General features: G+C 49.0%; 1 protein-coding gene across 1 annotated transcript in view; it reads left to right on the top strand.

Moving 5' to 3' along the window:
- LOC306766618 (aryl hydrocarbon receptor-like) overlaps positions 1 to 18,070 on the top strand; it is a 38,836-nt gene that overhangs the window by 1,229 nt on the left and 19,537 nt on the right. The window contains exon 2 of the mRNA XM_079254420.1: positions 9,653 to 9,843. Within this exon, the coding sequence (XP_079110546.1) occupies positions 9,653 to 9,843 (191 nt within the window). The remainder of the gene's footprint in view (positions 1 to 9,652; positions 9,844 to 18,070) is intronic.

The following is an 18,070-nucleotide window of genomic DNA, read 5'->3' as shown; positions in this document are numbered from 1 at the left end:
TCAAACCCACCTGTTGTTTTTATTTGTTTATATGTTTGTTTTGCTTTTTTGGCTCCAGTTGTTTTCACAACAGTTTCCTTCCACTCACTTTTCATTTTTATGTGACTTTTAAAATGTTAGTTTTATTCTAAATAATTTCTAAAGTAAATTTATTTTGAAAAAGTAACTATTTTCACTGCTGATTGACTACTTTTCCATCAATATGTGGCAGAAACATCTATTAATACCTTGTAAATGAACGTGTCGTGTGGTTTGTGGCTTTTTTTAGGGGGTGCTCAAGTTCAGGCTGGCAGCGTGCCTGTTGCCCTTCCCCCCATTGTTTTGTCTTCGTAGCCTTTAAAACTTTATTAAAGATAAGCAAGTTTCTTGCAAGCAGAGATGTCAGATGTATGAAGATAAAAACCCCGTAAATGAGAGTCTGTTTTCTTTCAGTTTTTAGTTTGGGTTTATTGGGATGATATAAAAGTGAAGCACTTTGTTCTTCTTATTAGGTGTAAGACGTCTGTAAATTTATCCTCTGATGGGCAACATTGAATATTATACTTTATTATTATTTGAAGAAAAGCTGAAAGTCAGAATGGAGACAATGGAGTTGGTGTGCGTCAACACAGTGCAGAGGAGGAAAGACATCAGAACTCAGAGAAGCAAACTGCCTAATTTCCAGATTATTTGGGGTCCATCAGGCAGTCGTTCAGGAGTGGACATCTCATTGGGTTCAGCTGTTCGGTTCAAGTTTGGAATCTGACCTGCACATGGTACACACAAGACATAGGGACAGGATGTTACGTTGCTGTGGAGATGGACATAAAATGACATAGGGACAGGATCTGACATGGACATAGAGACGGGATTTGATGTGGATATAAGAACAAGGACTAAGAACAGGCTAACACCAACATGCTAACACAAGCATGCTAACACTAACAGGCTAACACAAGCATGCTAACACCAACAGGCTCACATTACCATGCTAACACCAACTTGCTCACATGAGCATGCTAAGACCAACAGGCTCACATTAGCATGCTAACACCAACAGGCTAACACCAGCATGCTAACACCAACAGGCTCACATTAGCATGCTAACACCAACTTGCTCACATGAGCATGCTAACACCTACAGGCTAATATTAGCATGCTAACACCAACAGGCTCACATTAGCATGCTAACATCAACTTGCTCACATTAGCATGCTAACAGCAACAGGCTAACGCGAGCATGCTAACAGCAACAGGCTAACGCGAGCATGCTAACAGCAACAGGCTAACGCGAGCATGCTAACAGCAACAGGCTAACGCGAGCATGCTAACAGCAACAGGCTAACGCGAGCATGCTAACAGCAACAGGCTAACACGAGCATGCTAACACCAACAGGCTAACACGAGCATGCTAGCACAAACAGGCTAACACGAGCATGCTAACACCAACAGGCTAACATGCTAACTAACATGCTAACTACCGTATTCAGTTTTAAACCAGACTAAATCAGACATATGCTTGATCACATCCTGATGCTTGAAGGAACGTTATTCGGCTCGTCTTTTTATTTTTTCATTTTTACCAGTCGTATCAGAAAGAACCAGGAGAAGGCGGAGCTAAGCCTTTCATGTTTTTATAAAGAGGAAGTATATTTGCATACCTAACTGCTTTCCTCTGTCCACGAGAAATCCTAAAATGTGAACTTGGTGACTGAGTTCAGTCTTTCTATCTGTGATGGGAAGCCTCTGTACAAAGCGGTGGGTTGAGTGTGGCGGACTTGGCTTGGTTCTTCTTTTGCTTTGTGAATCTGTACCACAGCCATGTGAACTGCAGCGAGATGAGGCGAAGGTGTCCTCCTCCTCTCCGATGGACCCGGCTGCTCCCTGTAAATCCCAAAATAAAGAGGCAGCCTGTGTGCAGACGTCTGTGGGGCTGAGGTTTCCTGGATGGCCGGCTGGGCTTCGCTGCACAAAGGCAGCATTGAGGCGGACCGTAAAACGCTGTGGTCACTACACAGGGGCATTCCACGGCGTCCACATTCCCCTTTTTATTAGCAGGGACGCCTGCAGAGCGCGCCGCCGTCCTCCTTCCTCCAGGAGACGGCCTGGTCTTAGTCACTTTGGTGGAACGGACGCTAAAAGCCGTCTTTGTTGAGCAGCATGAATCAACGCTGCATAAACTCCCCCTCAACCTGTTTTTGTTCTTTCTTATCTTTTGTTGGCTGTTATCAGCCGCATTCCTGCTGGCTGCTGGGAAAACTTCTCCGTTTGACAATCTGGGTTAATTATAGTTTACCAAGCTGATTGAACCCTCACACACAACACAGCGATAATGTGTGTGTGTGCGTGTGTGTACATGCAGCAGAGAAAGTTGACTATAGGTTAGAGACATTGCAGCGTGAGATTATTTCAGAAAGCGACAGCAGCTTTAGCATGAAGCATGAAGGATGGAGGCAGAAAATCAAAACAACCCCGAAAACCCGACGTTATTCATAATTATATGTAGAAATAAAATGAACTCTGTGGAAATGAACTGAAAAAAATTCTATGACTGGATATTAAACATAATAATAACAAAAATTGTAAAATAGATATTGAAAATAACGTTTATTGTATAAATAAGTATTATAATGATATAATTAAAACATAGTAAACATTTATAATAGTAATACATTATCAACATTAATATGTTAATAACATAAATTGAGGTGTTAGAGACTGAATTAGAAAAGTATTGATATATCGGTCAGAGTGATCCAGCAACTTTTAGTATTGATCAAGTACAAAGTGAAACTAGGCAAGTATTGCCAATACGACACAATACCAACACGTTACTTATACAATAACAATATGCGATATTATACCAGTACTATACCAAACATGATATGTTACAAATACAAAACCAATATACCAACAGAATACTGTTACTATACCATCCTGACATTACATCATACCGATACGAAACCGATATGATACTACATACAATACATATTTAAAACTAATATGATACTAATACAATCATATTATACTGTACCAAACACAATTGATATACTTTACCACACACAATACCAGTACAATATTTATATGATACCGTTAACAGTAACGGAAAGTATCTGTTCATGGTTATTTGTTCCTGTATTTTGGAATCTGTGTTTTCATTCATGCTGATCCTAATCAAAAGATTTAATTTGATCCAGACTTTGATTTAAAAACTTTCCTGCTGCAGGTTTAATGGTGCAGCAGTGAAAACGGTCCCCCCGTCCAACAGCTTCCTGCTGCAGGTTTAATGGTGCAGCAGTGAAAACGGTCCCCCCGTCCAACAGCTTCCTGCTGCAGGTTTAATGGTGCAGCAGTGAAAACGGTCCCCCCGTCCAACAGCTTCCTGCTGCAGGTTTAATGGTGCAGCAGTGAAAACGGTCCCCCCGTCCAACAGCTTCCTGCTGCAGGTTTAATGGTGCAGCAGTGAAAACGGTCCCCCCGTCCAACAGCTTCCTGCTGCAGGTTTAGTGGTGCAGCAGTGAAAACGGTCCCCCCGTCCAACAGCTTCCTGCTGCAGGTTTAGTGGTGCAGCAGTGAAAACGGTCCCCTGTCCAACAGCTTCCTGCTGCAGGTTTAGTGGTGCAGCAGTGAAAACGGTCCCCTGTCCAACAGCTTCCTGCTGCAGGTTTAGTGGTGCAGCAGTGAAAACGGTCCCCCTGTCCAACAGCTTCCTGCTGCAGGTTTAGTGGTGCAGCAGTGAAAACGGTCCCCCTGTCCAACAGCTTCCTGCTGCAGGTTTAGTGGTGCAGCAGTGAAAACGGTCCCCTGTCCAACAGCTTCCTGCTGCAGGTTTAGTGGTGCAGCAGTGAAAACGGTCCCCCTGTCCAACAGCTTCCTGCTGCAGGTTTAGTGGTGCAGCAGTGAAAACGGTCCCCTGTCCAACAGCTTCCTGCTGCAGGTTTAGTGGTGCAGCAGTGAAAACGGTCCCCCCGTCCAACAGCTTCCTGCTGCAGGTTTAGTGGTGTAGCAGTGAAAACGGTCCCCTGTCCAACAGCTTCCTGCTGCAGGTTTAGTGGTGCAGCAGTGAAAACGGTCCCCTGTCCAACAGCTTCCTGCTGCAGGTTTAGTGGTGCAGCAGTGAAAACGGTCCCCCCGTCCAACAGCTTCCTGCTGCAGGTTTAGTGGTGCAGCAGTGAAAACGGTCCCCTGTCCAACGGCTTCCTGATGCGGGTTTAGTGGTGCAGCAGTGAAAACGGTCCCCCTGTCCAACAGCTTCCTGCTGCAGGTTTAGTGGTGCAGCAGTGAAAACGGTCCCCCCGTCCAACAGCTTCCTGCTGCAGGTTTAGTGGTGCAGCAGTGAAAACGGTCCCCTGTCCAACAGCTTCCTGATGCGGGTTTAGTGGTGCAGCAGTGAAAACGGTCCCCCTGTTCAACAGCTTCCTGCTGCAGGTTTAGTGGTGCAGCAGTGAAAACGGTCCCCCCGTCCAACAGCTTCCTGCTGCAGGTTTAGTGGTGCAGCAGTGAAAACGGTCCCCCTGTCCAACAGCTTCCTGCTGCAGGTTTAGTGGTGCAGCAGTGAAAACGGTCCCCCCGTCCAACAGCTTCCTGCTGCAGGTTTAGTGGTGCAGCAGTGAAAACGGTCCCCTGTCCAACGGCTTCCTGATGCGGGTTTAGTGGTGCAGCAGTGAAAACGGTCCCCCTGTTCAACAGCTTCCTGCTGCAGGTTTAGTGGTGCAGCAGTGAAAACGGTCCCCCTGTCCAACAGCTTCCTGCTGCAGGTTTAGTGGTGCAGCAGTGAAAACGGTCCCCTGTCCAACGGCTTCCTGCTGCAGGTTTAGTGGTGCAGCAGTGAAAACGGTCCCCTGTCCAACAGCTTCCTGCTGCAGGTTTAGTGGTGCAGCAGTGAAAACGGTCCCCCCGTCCAACAGCTTCCTGCTGCAGGTTTAGTGGTGCAGCAGTGAAAACGGTCCCCTGTCCAACAGCTTCCTGCTGCAGGTTTAGTGGTGCAGCAGTGAAAACGGTCCCCTGTCCAACGGCTTCCTGCTGCAGGTTTAGTGGTGCAGCAGTGAAAACGGTCCCCTGTCCAACGGCTTCCTGATGCGGGTTTAGTCTTGTTTCCTTCGTACTACTTTGGTGTCTCTATGTGTTCTGCGCTCTCTGTTGCGCCCCCTGGTGGAACCCTCCGGTATCGGCCATCCTACACCTCTCAGTGTTTTGTATAAAAGTGTCTGCCGTTAAACAGAATATCTGTTTCTGTTTACTGAAGTCACTTAAACTCTCTCACTGGTTCTGACTTGTTGCTGGGTCCAGACCACCAGCTGGGCTTAAACCCAAGGAGAACCAGAACCTTAGAAGTTTAAAGTGAACGGGCTTTGGTCCTGTTTTTTCTCTCCAGTCTGGGAGGTTCTTGGAAGCCGGAGGCGGCTTGTATAAACTGTTGTTCAGTGTGTTTATCGCCGGCTTCGTCTCCATCCAGAGACTCATCCCTCCGAATCGGGCAGAGATGTGTCGGAGCTGAGGTCGGCCACGGAGGCCGTCATCCAGCAGAGATCAGGAAAGCTGATAGAGAGCGAAGAGCACCCTGATGTCTGCTGCTCAGCCCCGTGATCCTGCTGACCAAGGAGGAAAAAAGCGCTGTGAATGCTGGCTTTTGTCTCTGCATTTCTTCACAGTGAGATCAGAGCCGGGTAAGAGGGCAGCGGGCGACTTCAGCGGCCAGGGAGGAAACATAATAGCCTGTCATTACGGGAAGTTTCTGTAAAAAGAGACGTTTGGGGGAAGAACAGCTCCCCTGTTGAAAAGGGCTCAGAAAGAACCGTTAAGTCGTGTTTTTCTCTCGGATCTTTGCTTTGAGACGAAGTCAGCTGCTTGTGGCTTCGGGTCGGCTGAGAGAATCCAGAGCTCCTCTCCTGTCATGTTGACTCAACCCGGCCTGGGAGGTATGCGTTCGCTGAAACAGGTCTGAGCAGGTTCAGCTCGGTGTCTTCGTACGGCTCGGGTGTCACTTCTGCTTTAAAAACAACGTGAAGGGAGGAAATGTGTCCTTCTGCTTTCTGTTGCCGTGACGATAAAATCCCAGTCCCGCCACCTTTCAGGGAGATTTTTCTCAGCTTTGTCCGAAACTTTCACTAGAATTTATTTTATTTTTCAGAATTACCTGAAATTTAATTTAGTTTGATTCAGTTTTTATATATATTTGATGTATTTTCCTCTTTTACATAGAAATATGTTTTATTTTCTCATTCTCATTTTGCTTTTTGCACAAACTGACATTAAATGTATTTATTAACATCTTTAATATTTTATTTGTTTCTTTATTTATTATTCATCAGTTTTTCTGTCATCAGTCTGCACATTTTCCACCCAGCTTTATTTGCACAACAGTGTGGCATCCGGACACTTCCAGACATGGTTCGCAGCTGATTCATCCAGTCGTCACCCCCCCGCAGTGTTTCACTCTGTTATGGTGTTTGGAAATCATCTGCGACATCATTTCTTTTGTGACCAATAAAAATGCTGCATGAAATGAGTTATTGTATGACCCCCCCCCCCCCCCCCCCCCCCCCTCAAGAAACACAAATATGCAACATCTACAGGTCTGCAATTAAATGTTTGCGAAGCGAGACAAACTTGGAAATAATAAATAATAAATAGACAAATTGTGAAAAAAATAGATAAATAAAATAGAAAATACAAATAAAAATAAAAAATAAACAAACATAAAAAAACATAATAATATAAATGCATATCAGACTTATTTTTGGCCTAACAGGGCTTTGGTAGGACTCCACCTAATACCCCCCCCCCCCCCCCCCCCCCCCCCCCCCCCCCTTTTAAAGTGACCGACTAATCCAACTGGTTCCACTGGGAACAGTGGTCCCAGTGGTCTTAGTGTTTCAACTGGTCCCAGTGTTCCCACTGGTCCCAGTGTTCCCACTGGTCCCAGTGTTCCAACTGGTCCCAGTGTTCCCAGTGGTCCCAGTGTTCCAACTGGTCCCAGTGTTCCCACTGGTCCCAGTGGTCCCAGTGTTCCCACTGGTCCCAGTGGTCCCAGTGGTCCCAGTGGTCCCAGTGGTCCCAGTGTTCCCACTGTTCCCAGTGTTCCCAGTGGTCCCAGTGTTCCAACTGGTCCCAGTGGTCCCAGTGTTCCCAGTGGTCCCAGTGGTCCCAGTGTTCCAAGTGGTCCCAGTGTTCCAACTGGTCCCAGTGGTCCCAGTGTTCCCAGTGGTCCCAGTGTTCCAAGTGGTCCCAGTGTTCCCACTGGTCCCAGTGTTCCCAGTGGTCCCAGTGTTCCCACTGTTCCCACTGTTCCCAGTGGTCCCAGTGTTCCAACTGGTCCCAGTGGTCCCAGTGTTCCCAGTGGTCCCAGTGGTCCCAGTGTTCCAAGTGGTCCCAGTGTTCCCAGTGGTCCCAGTGTTCCCAGTGTTCCCAGTGGTCCCAGTGGTCCCAGTGGTCCCAGTGTTCCCACTGGTCCCAGTGGTCCCAGTGGTCCCAGTGGTCCCAGTGTTCCAACTGGTCCCAGTGTTCCCAGTGGTCCCAGTGTTCCCAGTGGTCCCAGTGTTCCAACTGGTCCCAGTGGTCCCAGTGTTCCCAGTGTTCCCACTGGTCCCAGTGTTCCCAGTGGTCCCAGTGTTCCCACTGTTCCCAGTGTTCCCAGTGGTCCCAGTGTTCCAACTGGTCCCAGTGGTCCCAGTGTTCCCAGTGTTCCCAGTGGTCCCAGTGTTCCCAGTGGTCCCAGTGTTCCAAGTGGTCCCAGTGTTCCCAGTGGTCCCAGTGTTCCCAGTGTTCCCAGTGGTCCCAGTGGTCCCAGTGGTCCCAGTGTTCCCACTGGTCCCAGTGGTCCCAGTGGTCCCAGTGGTCCCAGTGTTCCAACTGGTCCCAGTGTTCCCAGTGGTCCCAGTGTTCCCACTGGTCCCAGTGGTCCCAGTGTTCCCAGTGGTCCCACTGGTCCCACTGGTCCCAGTGTTCCCAGTGGTCCCACTGGTCCCAGTGGTCCCACTGGTCCCAGTGTTCCCAGTGGTCCCAGTGTTCCCAGTGTTCCCAGTGTTCCCAGTGGTCCCAGTGGTCCCACTGGTCCCAGTGTTCCCAGTGTTCCCAGTGTTCCCAGTGGTCCCAGTGGTCCCAGTGTTCCAACTGGTCCCAGTGTTCCCAGTGGTCCCAGTGTTCCCAGTGGTCCCAGTGTTCCCAGTGTCAGTGGAAAGAGACCACCTGAATGCAGGGACTTTGACTCAGTGACAGTAGAAGAAAACCAGCTGGACAGAAGGTCCATCCTCTTCGTCAGTATTCCTGCCTGCTTCTGGGACTCTCAGCACATCAGAGATGTCCTTCAAATCCTGGTCCAGAAGAACTCCAAGGTTCCTCTCTGTGGTACTGGAAGCCAGATTAATGCATCCAGATTATTTACACAGCTGGACTGACAACAGCTGTCTAAAATATTGAGGGACATGTCCTGTTAATAGATATGAATTGATCTGGTCCAGTACAGATGAATTGATTAAGAAACATATTTCCTAGAATAATCTGGTTGAGATGGGGTCTAAAATACAGGTTGAAGGTTCAGATGAAGCTGTTATGTTGGTTAACTGGGAGGACAGGACAGAAACGGTCCAATCAGAAAGCAGGACATGACAGAAACGGTCCAATCAGAAAGCAGGACAGGACAGAAACAGTCCAATCAGAAAGCAGGACAGGACAGAAACAGTCCAATCAGAAAGCAGGACAGGACAGAAACAGTCCAATCAGAAAGCAGGACAGGACAGAAACGGTCCAATCAGGAAGCAGCTTCTACAGACGTCTCCAAGGTTGCTGCAGATGAAATAGTATTAATAATGTGAAGGTTATTACTGATTTCCTTCCTAATTTGTAATTATTTTAACTTTAATAAACTTAATTTCCAGATGAAGTGAGACTCTTCTGGACCAGATGAACCACATATTTCATTTTATTCTATCAGTTATTTAATTTCATTATTTAATTATTTAATTTAATTATTTTTTTAAGATTTTAATTTAATATTTTAAACCAACATTATTTTTGTATATATGTAGTTTTGTTTGTTTCAGCACTGTTGGAGCGGCAGCACGTCAGTGTGGCTCCGGTCTGAGTTGTCAGCTTTCCTTCAGGACGAATGACATTCCAGAGAACACACACACACACACACACACACACACACACACACACACACACACACACACACACACACACACACACACACATATATATATATATATATATATATATATATATATATATATATATATATATATATATATATGTGTAAATATTTTTTTCCAATAACTAAAAATAATCCATTACAAAAGTTTAGTCATTTTTATAGTTTTTATTGATCTTTAACGTGTCTTCTTGGGCGTTACAGCAGCAGAATGGCGGTCTGGCTGCTGGGTTGTTTTTCCAACTGAAATCTAGAAAAATGACGAGCAAAACAAAAAGTTTGATACATTTTCTGTTTTTAATCTACAAAAATCAGCGAAGAATTGTGAGAATCGCAATTTAAATGGAATCGGCGCCAAAAAAATCAGAATCTGAATCGGGACTAAAACACATCGTCACAGCCCTGCTGACTGGTCAAACTGGGCTTTAACTGGTCTGACGGCGGCATGGCGCGTGTTGACTCGTCCTTGGCGTGTCGGGACTTCCTGTTGGCGAGCCTGAATAACTCCTCCCCCTCCCTCAGGAAGAAGATCCCTGACACCAATGAAGTAGTCAAATCCAACCCCTCGAAGCGGCATCGGGATCGCCTGAACGGCGAGCTGGACCGGCTGATGGACCTCCTGCCCTTCCCCGAGGAGATCCGGTCCCGTCTGGACAAGCTGTCGGTGCTCCGCCTCAGCGTTGGATACCTGAGGGTCAAGAGCTACTTCAGAGGTGAGACATTCCTCCCCCTCCTCCCCCGTTCCAGTGGCTTCTACTGGAGCTTTACTGTTACTGTCCCCTGTTTGTTCTGACTGGAAAACGCATGTGTAGTAAGCAGGCAGGGAGGTTCAGGACCGCGAGTCCTGGTCGGACCTGCGAGTCCCGGTCGGACCTGCGAGTCCCGGTCAGACCCCCGAGTCCCGGTCAGACCCGCGAGTCCCAGTCGGACCCCCGAGTCCCGGTTGGACCCCGAGTCCCGGTTGGACCCCGAGTCCCGGTCGGACCTGCGAGTCCCGGTCGGACCTGCGAGTCCCGGTCGGACCCCCGAGTCCCGGTTGGACCTGCGAGTCCCGGTTGGACCTGCGAGTCCCGGTCGGACCTGCGAGTCCCGGTCGGACCCGCGAGTCCCGGTCAGACCCCCGAGTCCCGGTCGGACCCTGCATCCTGGTCCTGCAGCAGCTCCATCAGCACCACTCTGGTATTCATCATTCCTGGAGAAATAAGAGGATGAAGACACGCTGTAAATGACCTGAACGGACGGGAACTTTATCCTGTTGAGCTTGAAGGAAAACTTAAATTTCAGTTTGTTAAAACAAATTTTCAGGAAATTCCTGCGATGTTAAAACGACGGGAACGGAGGCAGAAACGGTTAAAAGGACCTGAAAGGTCAAGAAAAGTTCGGACTGTCATCATGTTGCTGTTATCTGACAGTCAAAGAATCACATCTGCTTTTAATGCAGAAGATCACCGGCGTACAGAGATCCCTTCGGATTCTCTGAATTCTGAGCTGCAGATTAAGGAGCATGTTACTGGTCTGTTCCCAGTTAAACCAGTCAGGTTACTGGTCTGTTCCCAGTTAAACCAGTCATGTTACCGGTCTGTTCCCAGTTAAACCGTTGTTTATTCCTGCTGTAAACATATTTCTGCTGTAAACATGTTTATTCCCGCTGTAAACATGTTAATTACTGCTGTAAACATGTTTATTCCTGCTGTAAACATTTTTATTCCTGCTGTAAACATGTTTATTCCTGCTGTAAACATGTTTATTTCTGCTGTGAACATGTTTATTCCTGCTGTAAATATGTTTATTTCTGCTGTAAACATGTTTATTTCTGCTGTAAACATGTTTATTCCTGCTGTAAACATGTTTATTCCTGCTGTAAACATGTTTCTTTCTGCTGTAAACATGTTTATTCCTGCTGTAAACATGTTTATTCCTGCTGTAAACATGTTTATTCCTGCTGTAAACATGTTTATTTCTGCTGTAAACATGTTTATTCCTGCTGTAAACATGTTTATTCCTGCTGTGAAGCTGATCTTTTTAACATGGGAGTCTATGGGGATTTGCTGTGGAGCCCCTGGTGGATGAAGGGGGAACTGCAGGTTGGCTGGAAGCCCGATCCCAGCGTGTTGTTGGTTCTTCACCAGCAGCTGGAAGCCCGATCCCAGCGTGTTGTTGGTTCTTCACCAGCAGCTGGAAGCCCGATCCCAGCGTGTTGTTGGTTCTTCACCAGCAGCTGGAAGCCCGATCCCAGCGTGTTGTTGGTTCTTCACCAGCAGCTGGAAGCCTGATCCCAGCGTGTTGTTGGTTCTTCACCAGCAGCTGGAAGCCCGATCCCAGCGTGTTGTTGGTTCTTCACCAGCAGCTGGAAGCCCGATCCCAGCGTGTTGTTGGTTCTTCACCAGCAGCCGGAAGCCTGATCCCAGCGTGTTGTTGGTTCTTCACCAGCAGCCGGAAGCCTGATCCCAGCGTGTTGTTGGTTCTTCACCAGCAGCCGGAAGCCCGATCCCAGCGTGTTGTTGGTTCTTCACCAGCAGCTGGAAGCCCGATCCCAGCGTGTTGTTGGTTCTTCACCAGCAGCTGGAAGCCCGATCCCAGCGTGTTGTTGGTTCTTCACCAGCAGCTGGAAGCCTGATCCCAGCGTGTTGTTGGTTCTTCACCAGCAGCTGGAAGCCCGATCCCAGCGTGTTGTTGGTTCTTCACCAGCAGCTGGAAGCCCGATCCCAGCGTGTTGTTGGTTCTTCACCAGCAGCTGGAAGCCTGATTCCAGAGTGTTGTTGGTTCTTCACCAGCAGCTGGAAGCCTGATCCCAGCGTGTTGTTGGTTCTTCACCAGCAGCTGGAAGCCCGATCCCAGCGTGTTGTTGGTTCTTCACCAGCAGCTGGAAGCCTGATCCCAGCGTGTTGTTGGTTCTTCACCAGCAGCTGGAAGCCTGATCCCAGCGTGTTGTTGGTTCTTCACCAGCAGCTGGAAGCCCGATCCCAGCGTGTTGTTGGTTCTTCACCAGCAGCTGGAAGCCCGATCCCAGCGTGTTGTTGGTTCTTCACCAGCAGCTGGAAGCCTGATCCCAGCGTGTTGTTGGTTCTTCACCAGCAGCTGGAAGCCCGATCCCAGCGTGTTGTTGGTTCTTCACCAGCAGCTGGAAGCCCGATCCCAGCGTGTTGTTGGTTCTTCACCAGCAGCTGGAAGCCCGATCCCAGCGTGTTGTTGGTTCTTCACCAGCAGCTGGAAGCCTGATCCCAGCGTGTTGTTGGTTCTTCACCAGCAGCTGGAAGCCCGATCCCAGCGTGTTGTTGGTTCTTCACCAGCAGCTGGAAGCCCGATCCCAGCGTGTTGTTGGTTCTTCACCAGCAGCTGGAAGCCCGATCCCAGCGTGTTGTTGGTTCTTCACCAGCAGCTGGAAGCCCGATCCCAGCGTGTTGTTGGTTCTTCACCAGCAGCTGGAAGCCCGATCCCAGCGTGTTGTTGGTTCTTCACCAGCAGCTGGAAGCCCGATCCCAGCGTGTTGTTGGTTCTTCACCAGCAGCTGGAAGCCCGATCCCAGCGTGTTGTTGGTTCTTCACCAGCAGCTGGAAGCCCGATCCCAGCGTGTTGTTGGTTCTTCACCAGCAGCTGGAAGCCCGATCCCAGCGTGTTGTTGGTTCTTCACCAGCAGCTGGAAGCCCGATCCCAGCGTGTTGTTGGTTCTTCACCAGCAGCTGGAAGCCCGATCCCAGCGTGTTGTTGGTTCTTCACCAGCAGCTGGAAGCCCGATCCCAGCGTGTTGTTGGTTCTTCACCAGCAGCTGGAAGCCTGATTCCAGAGTGTTGTTGGTTCTTCACCAGCAGCTGGAAGCCTGATCCCAGCGTGTTGTTGGTTCTTCACCAGCAGCTGGAAGCCTGATTCCAGAGTGTTGTTGGTTCTTCACCAGCAGCTGGAAGCCCGATCCCAGCGTGTTGTTGGTTCTTCACCAGCAGCTGGAAGCCTGATCCCAGCGTGTTGTTGGTTCTTCACCAGCAGCTGGAAGCCCGATCCCAGCGTGTTGTTGGTTCTTCACCAGCAGCTGGAAGCCCGATCCCAGCGTGTTGTTGGTTCTTCACCAGCAGCTGGAAGCCTGATTCCAGAGTGTTGTTGGTTCTTCACCAGCAGCTGGAAGCCTGATCCCAGCGTGTTGTTGGTTCTTCACCAGCAGCTGGAAGCCCGATCCCAGCGTGTTGTTGGTTCTTCACCAGCAGCTGGAAGCCTGATCCCAGCGTGTTGTTGGTTCTTCACCAGCAGCTGGAAGCCTGATCCCAGCGTGTTGTTGGTTCTTCACCAGCAGCTGGAAGCCCGATCCCAGCGTGTTGTTGGTTCTTCACCAGCAGCTGGAAGCCCGATCCCAGCGTGTTGTTGGTTCTTCACCAGCAGCTGGAAGCCTGATCCCAGCGTGTTGTTGGTTCTTCACCAGCAGCTGGAAGCCCGATCCCAGCGTGTTGTTGGTTCTTCACCAGCAGCTGGAAGCCCGATCCCAGCGTGTTGTTGGTTCTTCACCAGCAGCTGGAAGCCCGATCCCAGCGTGTTGTTGGTTCTTCACCAGCAGCTGGAAGCCTGATCCCAGCGTGTTGTTGGTTCTTCACCAGCAGCTGGAAGCCCGATCCCAGCGTGTTGTTGGTTCTTCACCAGCAGCTGGAAGCCCGATCCCAGCGTGTTGTTGGTTCTTCACCAGCAGCTGGAAGCCCGATCCCAGCGTGTTGTTGGTTCTTCACCAGCAGCTGGAAGCCCGATCCCAGCGTGTTGTTGGTTCTTCACCAGCAGCTGGAAGCCCGATCCCAGCGTGTTGTTGGTTCTTCACCAGCAGCTGGAAGCCCGATCCCAGCGTGTTGTTGGTTCTTCACCAGCAGCTGGAAGCCCGATCCCAGCGTGTTGTTGGTTCTTCACCAGCAGCTGGAAGCCCGATCCCAGCGTGTTGTTGGTTCTTCACCAGCAGCTGGAAGCCCGATCCCAGCGTGTTGTTGGTTCTTCACCAGCAGCTGGAAGCCCGATCCCAGCGTGTTGTTGGTTCTTCACCAGCAGCTGGAAGCCCGATCCCAGCGTGTTGTTGGTTCTTCACCAGCAGCTGGAAGCCCGATCCCAGCGTGTTGTTGGTTCTTCACCAGCAGCTGGAAGCCCGATCCCAGCGTGTTGTTGGTTCTTCACCAGCAGCTGGAAGCCCGATCCCAGCGTGTTGTTGGTTCTTCACCAGCAGCTGGAAGCCCGATCCCAGCGTGTTGTTGGTTCTTCACCAGCAGCTGGAAGCCTGATCCCAGCGTGTTGTTGGTTCTTCACCAGCAGCTGGAAGCCTGATCCCAGCGTGTTGTTGGTTCTTCACCAGCAGCTGGAAGCCGGATCCCAGCGTGTTGTTGGTTCTTCACCAGCAGCTGGAAGCCGGATCCCAGCGTGTTGTTGGTTCTTCACCAGCAGCTGGAAGCCTGATCCCAGCGTGTTGTTGGTTCTTCACCAGCAGCTGGAAGCCCGATCCCAGCGTGTTGTTGGTTCTTCACCAGCAGCTGGAAGCCCGATCCCAGCGTGTTGTTGGTTCTTCACCAGCAGCTGGAAGCCCGATCCCAGCGTGTTGTTGGTTCTTCACCAGCAGCTGGAAGCCTGATCCCAGCGTGTTGTTGGTTCTTCACCAGCAGCTGGAAGCCTGATTCCAGAGTGTTGTTGGTTCTTCACCAGCAGCTGGAAGCCTGATCCCAGCGTGTTGTTGGTTCTTCACCAGCAGCTGGAAGCCTGATCCCAGCGTGTTGTTGGTTCTTCACCAGCAGCTGGAAGCCTGATTCCAGAGTGTTGTTGGTTCTTCACCAGCAGCTGGAAGCCCGATCCCAGCGTGTTGTTGGTTCTTCACCAGCAGCTGGAAGCCTGATCCCAGCGTGTTGTTGGTTCTTCACCAGCAGCTGGAAGCCTGATCCCAGCGTGTTGTTGGTTCTTCACCAGCAGCTGGAAGCCTGATCCCAGCGTGTTGTTGGTTCTTCACCAGCAGCTGGAAGCCCGATCCCAGCGTGTTGTTGGTTCTTCACCAGCAGCTGGAAGCCTGATTCCAGAGTGTTGTTGGTTCTTCACCAGCAGCTGGAAGCCCGATCCCAGCGTGTTGTTGGTTCTTCACCAGCAGCTGGAAGCCCGATCCCAGCGTGTTGTTGTTTCTTCACCAGCAGCTGGAAGCCCGATCCCAGCGTGTTGTTGGTTCTTCACCAGCAGCTGGAAGCCTGATTCCAGAGTGTTGTTGGTTCTTCACCAGCAGCTGGAAGCCTGATCCCAGCGTGTTGTTGGTTCTTCACCAGCAGCTGGAAGCCTGATTCCAGAGTGTTGTTGGTTCTTCACCAGCAGCTGGAAGCCCGATCCCAGCGTGTTGTTGGTTCTTCACCAGCAGCTGGAAGCCTGATTCCAGAGTGTTGTTGGTTCTTCACCAGCAGCTGGAAGCCCGATCCCAGCGTGTTGTTGGTTCTTCACCAGCAGCTGGAAGCCCGATCCCAGCGTGTTGTTGGTTCTTCACCAGCAGCTGGAAGCCTGATTCCAGAGTGTTGTTGGTTCTTCACCAGCAGCTGGAAGCCTGATCCCAGCGTGTTGTTGGTTCTTCACCAGCAGCTGGAAGCCTGATTCCAGAGTGTTGTTGGTTCTTCACCAGCAGCTGGAAGCCTGATCCCAGCGTGTTGTTGGTTCTTCACCAGCAGCTGGAAGCCTGATCCCAGCGTGTTGTTGGTTCTTCAACAGCAGCTGGAAGCCTGATCTCAGCACGTTCCTGCCTCAGCGCTCTAACAGATGCAGGACTTTGGATGGCGAGGGACCGTGGGTCGGTGTTTACGTTGGAGACGCTGCATGGTGGAGCTGCAGGTAGTCGGCAGGACGGTTTGACTCAGGCGTAGTTCTCATTGTGAGGAATAGCAAAGCTGCCGTGTTTTTGTCTTCGCTGTCTGCTTTTGTCATGCTGAGAACAAACTCAGCAAACGTACATTTCAGATTTGACCTTCAGCTCGTATTCGGTCCGGCAGGCCTGAAAAACAGACATTAGTTTTCTGGATCAAACGTTTGCTTCCTTCTCTCCATGACATATCAGCCTCATAAGACTATCCAGAAACATTTCTGCATGCATACCGCCATGTTTCTGCTGATGTTGGGCGTCTCTCTGGTTGGAAACACATCTCCAGCTGAACCTTCTGAAGCAGATCTGCTCACATGTCCATGTGAAAACAGCTGGAGGGATGTTTGGAGCGATCTACGGCGCTAAGTGTAACAAGAAGTACAGATGTACGAGTATGGATTAACTCAGTCGGCTTCACAGGAAACGCAGCATATCGAAGCTGCGAGAAATGTGTCAAGGTTTTACTCATTTAACAAACTTTCCTGACTTGTTTTTCAGACTTGATTTTCTGACTTGCTTTCCTGACTTGTTTTTTGTTTGACTTGATTTTCTGACTTACGAGTAGATTTGATTCGTGCTTGATGTTACAGTTTCGAACATGGTGGTAAAAGAACCTTTGAGCCTATCACAGCTCCTACCAGTTGAGCTGCAGCTCACATTAAAGCATATTCTGTCTTTTATTTGCGTTACATCGGAACCAGGGAGCTAACTTTCGCTGCACCTTTGACCTTTACAGATTTGTCAAACTGAATCAATAAACGACGCATTTAGCCCCACCACGACTGATGTGTGCATGAATGCAGCTTTCAGTGATTAAAATCTGGGTCACCACGCAACAGCTGACCCTCCTTCATGACTACCAGAGAACAAAAGAAGGCCACACACTGTCTGGGTGCATGACCATGTTCTATATTAAGAGCGCAGACTGGAGGAGAATGATGTTTGACAGGAGCTTAGATGTCAGACAGAGAGCAGCTCTGGATGCAACAGCTAATTATGTAATCGAGCATGCTTCCATGCTCCAGATGTAAATCAGATTATCTCCATCTGAATGACTTAACACCCAGAAAAATTCAGATTTCAGACTTTGAATCTCTGATTCAGTTTGTTGTCCAGAAATATCACAAAAAAAGCAGTTGGGACTGAGTTGTGTACTTCAAAGTAAAACTACAACCATCAGTCATGTAACTGAAGTTCAGGGACTTTTCAGGCTGTTTGAAGTGAAATGAAAAGAGACATAAACCTGATTTTAACTAGAAAGTGAAACCTGCACAAAAGGCAGCAAGTTGTATGAGAATACTTTCACTCTGGTGGCATCTCAGCCTTCTCATACTGCACAGTTTTTACTTCTGTATAGCTGAAATCATTACTTATTATTCAATTTCTTTTATTTCTTATAACGGTTTAACTGGATGCTGAAGATGAAGTTCAGCATGTCGGATAGTGGCTGAAAGGAACCTTTGCTACAGTACATGTGCATGTAAACCAATCAGATTTCATATAACTTGGTGACAGGATAAAAATAAGTCTAAGTGAATAAGTGACAGAAAATAGGTACTGAGTTTATTATAAAAGTGTAGCAGAACAAAAGTAGCATTTCTTCTTTAGAAATTTACTTACCTACAAGTAAAAGTATGGTGCAGTAAAACTTCTCTGAGTACTCTTACTTAAGTAAATAAACCTCGATGCTACCCAGCTCTCAGTTAAATCATAAGATGAAGTCCAGTTTTAAGAGCAGACTTGCAGTGAACTTAGCATGCCAGGATCAGGTAAATACACCTGTATGTCATCGGCATAAAGGTGAGCAAAACTATGTAAAACTACACTAAAGTGACTCTAAAACAGACCCCTGTGGGACACCATAGTTTACCAAAGAGATTTCATGTGTCTCGTAACTCCCAATGTTAACAGTGCGATGCAGCAGCTCTCTGACCAATCATAGAAGTTCCTGCGTTAGCAAAGAGTGCTAAAGTTGTTGCTACTTACTGATGGTGTGTTCCGGCGCAGGTGGCGTCGTTACTGGGCAGCCGGCAAACCTGAGGCTTTGTGACCCACCGTCACCCCTTAATGACGAGCTGTGAACCCAAGTCAATAAAAATGTTTAA

Source organism: Telmatherina bonti (genome assembly GCF_933228915.1).
Source record: "Telmatherina bonti genome assembly, chromosome: 15".
Lineage (NCBI taxonomy): Eukaryota > Metazoa > Chordata > Actinopteri > Atheriniformes > Telmatherinidae > Telmatherina > Telmatherina bonti.
The sequence above is the reverse complement of the archived record's forward strand: the minus strand, read 5'-3'. Positions and strand labels throughout refer to the sequence as shown.